Here is a 1,478-nt window from a genome sequence, read left to right as displayed (position 1 = left end):
TATATATATATATATATATACATATATATATATATATATACACCACATCTTCTTGATCCACTCATCCAGTGATGGACATTTAGGCTCTTTCCATGTTTTGGCTATTGTTGACAGTGCTGCTGTGAACATTGGGGTACATGTGCCCCTATGCATCAGCACTTCTATATCCCATGGGTAAATCCCTAGCAGTGCTATTGCTGGGTCATAAGGGAGTTCTATTGTTAACTTTTTGAGGAACCTCCACACTGTTTTCCAGAGCGGCTGCACCAGTTCATATTCCCACCAACAGTGTAGGAGGGTGTAAGAAGGGCTTTTGAATAACCAAATTTTAGTTCAGCAAAACCCTGACTTAAATCCTAATAAATTGAGGTATTGAAATACCTACATCCTGGGGCGCCTGGATAGCTCAGTCGGTTAAGCGTCCGGCTTTGGCTCAGGTCATGATCTCACGGTTCATGGGTTCAAGCCCCATGTCAGGCTCTGTGCTGACTGCTAGCTCAGAGCCTTAAGCCTGCTTCAGATTCTGTGTATCCCTCTCTCTCTATCTCTCTGACTCTCCCCTGCTCATGCTGTCTCTCTGTCTCTCAAAAATAAATAAGAAACGTTAAAAAAAAATTTTTTAAAGAAATACCTACACCCTAAAAATGAGACCAATGTGAAAGATAAAATTGCATTTAAATTTTAACTTAGAGACTTAGGAATAAAGCTAAGATCCCAGGGACAAGGCTGAAACGTTATGGACCTTAATCCTCTACATGAAGACCTGCATAAAGCTCTAGGATCCCTAGCCACAGCCACTCTGGAGTCTGTCGTGCAGGAGAGGTAAGGGGGTCACCCTGCTCAGGGTCGGGGTCAGAGACTTCCTTTCCATACTCCATTTGAATAAGCAATGTGATCAATATGTAAGCAGTCAATGTAGATAACATCTTGGTGCATCCTGCCCCATTCTTCCCACTGGACTGGTACAGATCCCATCCACTACTACTCTTCTCCCTCAGTATCATACTGCTTAATTCTCAATGATGCCAATTAACCAGACTTCCTAAAGCCCTCCTTACAAACACAGGAACTGAGGTACTTATGATTAGCAGTACCGCCATCAGTCTGGAGTTGGGAAAGAAATCCCCGACCGCTGCTCCTCTCTCTGATTCCGGCTCCATACATGGAAACAGAGCAGTCACCATTTGTGACTCGGACTAAAACTTACCTGTGTTGGTATGCCATTTACTTTCTTTATTCCTTTCCAGGTTTGGGTCTCGCTGTGCCAGAATATTCCGTCTAGTTTTGCAGAAGAAACACCTGGAGCAGAAACAGGTAGAAGACTTTGCAATGATTCCAGCAAAGGAGGCAAAGGATATGCTTTATAAGATGCTGTCAGAAAATTTTATGTCACTCCAGGTAACTGATGACATAGTGATCACCAACCAGTGGGGCTGGCCTAGGGTGAAAGAAACCTCTGAGGCAAACATCCTGAGCCC

General features: G+C 43.6%; 1 protein-coding gene across 4 annotated transcripts in view; it reads left to right on the top strand.

Annotated features, from left to right (window-relative positions):
- The window catches only part of POLR3C (RNA polymerase III subunit C), an 11,410-nt gene that overhangs the window by 7,570 nt on the left and 2,362 nt on the right, over nucleotides 1-1,478 (top strand). For 3 of the 4 annotated variants that reach the window (XR_003911540.1, XM_029946204.1, XM_029946205.1), the window contains 2 exons: nucleotides 762-822; nucleotides 1,248-1,398. Coding sequence is in view for 3 of the 4 variants with exons in the window: in XM_029946204.1 (XP_029802064.1) it covers nucleotides 762-822; nucleotides 1,248-1,398 (212 nt within the window). In the remaining variant the exon portion in view is untranslated. The remainder of the gene's footprint in view (nucleotides 1-761; nucleotides 823-1,247; nucleotides 1,399-1,478) is intronic. The other variant, XM_029946206.1, reaches the window with a different exon arrangement.

This window comes from Suricata suricatta, chromosome 8, assembly GCF_006229205.1.
Source record: "Suricata suricatta isolate VVHF042 chromosome 8, meerkat_22Aug2017_6uvM2_HiC, whole genome shotgun sequence".
Taxonomy (NCBI): domain Eukaryota; kingdom Metazoa; phylum Chordata; class Mammalia; order Carnivora; family Herpestidae; genus Suricata; species Suricata suricatta.
This window is presented reverse-complemented; position numbering and strand designations above follow the sequence as displayed.